The sequence below is a fragment of the Vigna radiata genome, chromosome 8 (genome assembly GCF_000741045.1).
Source record: "Vigna radiata var. radiata cultivar VC1973A chromosome 8, Vradiata_ver6, whole genome shotgun sequence".
NCBI lineage: Eukaryota > Viridiplantae > Streptophyta > Magnoliopsida > Fabales > Fabaceae > Vigna > Vigna radiata.
Genome location: NC_028358.1, coordinates 12,812,450 through 12,814,141, shown reverse-complemented (window position 1 = coordinate 12,814,141; position 1,692 = coordinate 12,812,450). Strand labels below are relative to the sequence as shown.

At 32.7% G+C, this 1,692-nt stretch overlaps 1 protein-coding gene across 1 annotated transcript; it reads right to left on the bottom strand.

The window, feature by feature from the left end:
- LOC106770247 lies at positions 1–680 on the bottom strand. Its single transcript, XM_014656062.1, has 3 exons — positions 489–680; positions 297–395; positions 1–213 (listed from the first exon to the last, which is right to left on the bottom strand). Exons 1-3 carry the CDS (start codon positions 678–680, stop codon positions 1–3), a joined length of 504 nt encoding a protein of 167 aa, XP_014511548.1.
- Positions 681–1,692: the final 1,012 nt, after the last annotated feature.

The window sequence follows — 1,692 nt, the reverse complement described above, 5'->3', positions numbered from 1 at the left end:
CTATGTCTGTCGGATGTAACTATCCACACAGTCATTTTGGGAACTGACATTTCCAATGCCATATACACGTCCCTTGTATCTTCCACCAGCAGCATCTAACCAACATTGGTTTCTCAATCTCTCCTCCTCTGCAGGGTCTAGAGGGCTAGATGCTGAGGCACCAACAGATGCAGTCTCAGATCTAATTTGAGAAAATTTGGCTTGAAATTGTTCCTGTTAAAAGAATAAATATTATCAGTAAATGTAAGGTTTAAAAACCGACAATGTATAATGTGATAGAGTTAATAGAAACTTACATGAGTCCGTCTAGACCTTTCATCCACGAAGTCCCCTGTTAATTGTCGAATATGTGTTTGTTGAAATATTTCATCAACATGCACAGACCGACCAAGCTCCTGCGACTCGAAACAAAATGAATTGTTAATAAATATATGTAAAGTTTATGATTACAAATTTAAGAAATAAAATGTACAAGTTACATACCAAACGAATAGATGCTCATGCACACTAATAGATCCTCCGGTGTGCAAGCAACCACCCTTTTCAGATGTCCGATTCTTCTTAGCTGTTTCACACTTCTGTTTAAAAACTGGCATGTTCCACTTTTCCAGAAGAGCATTCCAAGTATCATCCCCCAACCAATTAGGTTTTTGTCCTAGAGTTCTAGCTTTTTTATACATCTCTGAGAGTCTATGAGATGCCTTAGTATGAAAATTTCTTTTTACTTTTTCCTCATCTTCAGCCTTCCATGAAANCTTTCTCTGTTATATTACAAAGAATAGGTTTGTATAAGTAGAATTGAAGATGAAAATCTTTATAACATAAGTAATTTAGTATCAAAGCATGTTATTATATCCAAGATAAATCATGATTGATATAAGACTTCCATAAGTCATAACTCAGTGATGTAAAACCATATAAATAAAATAAACGGTTACCAAACATATACAACAATATTGTCACATTTCAATTCCTCCCATACAAAAACAAAAAACAAAGAGGCAATGGAAAAGCATATGACAACTCCACAATGCCAATAGAGTGCAATTACACATCATAATATAGTGTTTGATGCTTGTATATGTGAACATTTCGCATATTTTCTATACTATCTGCTTGTGATGTATAATAATGAGTAAAAGGGATACATAATCACATTTTTCCGCTACTTTTTATCATATAAAGTTGCAACAGCATTTATCTCATTTGCATTAGGATTGATTGATTGAAGACCAAGTAAAATTACTAGTCATAACCTGTTTTAGACCAAGTTGTCATACTAAGACATACACAAATTTTGAACAAGTACTTGAAAATTATTGAACTAGTTTGAGTGCCGAGAGGATTATGCATGGTGTTGAGGTTGATGATAACTATTTGGATAATGATGTGTTGATGGGTTACAAGCTTGGTTCCAACAAAGAAGGACATTTCTGTTTCATCCTAGCTTCCAGTTTTATCTAATGACTAACTTTCATATAGCTTGGTTCCACTTTTTCATGGACAATAACTAATACCTATTCACGTGATTGAGAAATAATGAGAGTTTATAGTGAAAATATATTTTAAAGGTAAAATAAGAAAATAATGAATAAACTTACAGAAATCTGATCCATTCAGGTTTGTTTACTTAAGTTTTTTATAATATATGGAATACTCCTTCAACAAATTATAATGAATAAGATTTTTTCA

Coding starts and splice junctions, on each gene's coding strand:
- LOC106770247 (XM_014656062.1), bottom strand. CDS start 680: ATGTATAAAAAAGCTAGAACTCTAGGACAAAAACCTAATTGGTTGGGG. Junction 396..488: donor GTGTGCATGAGCATCTATTC/GTTTGGTATGTA, acceptor TTCGAGTCGCAG/GAGCTTGGTCGGTCTGTGCA. Junction 214..296: donor AAAGGTCTAGACGGACTCAT/GTAAGTTTCTAT, acceptor TTCTTTTAACAG/GAACAATTTCAAGCCAAATT.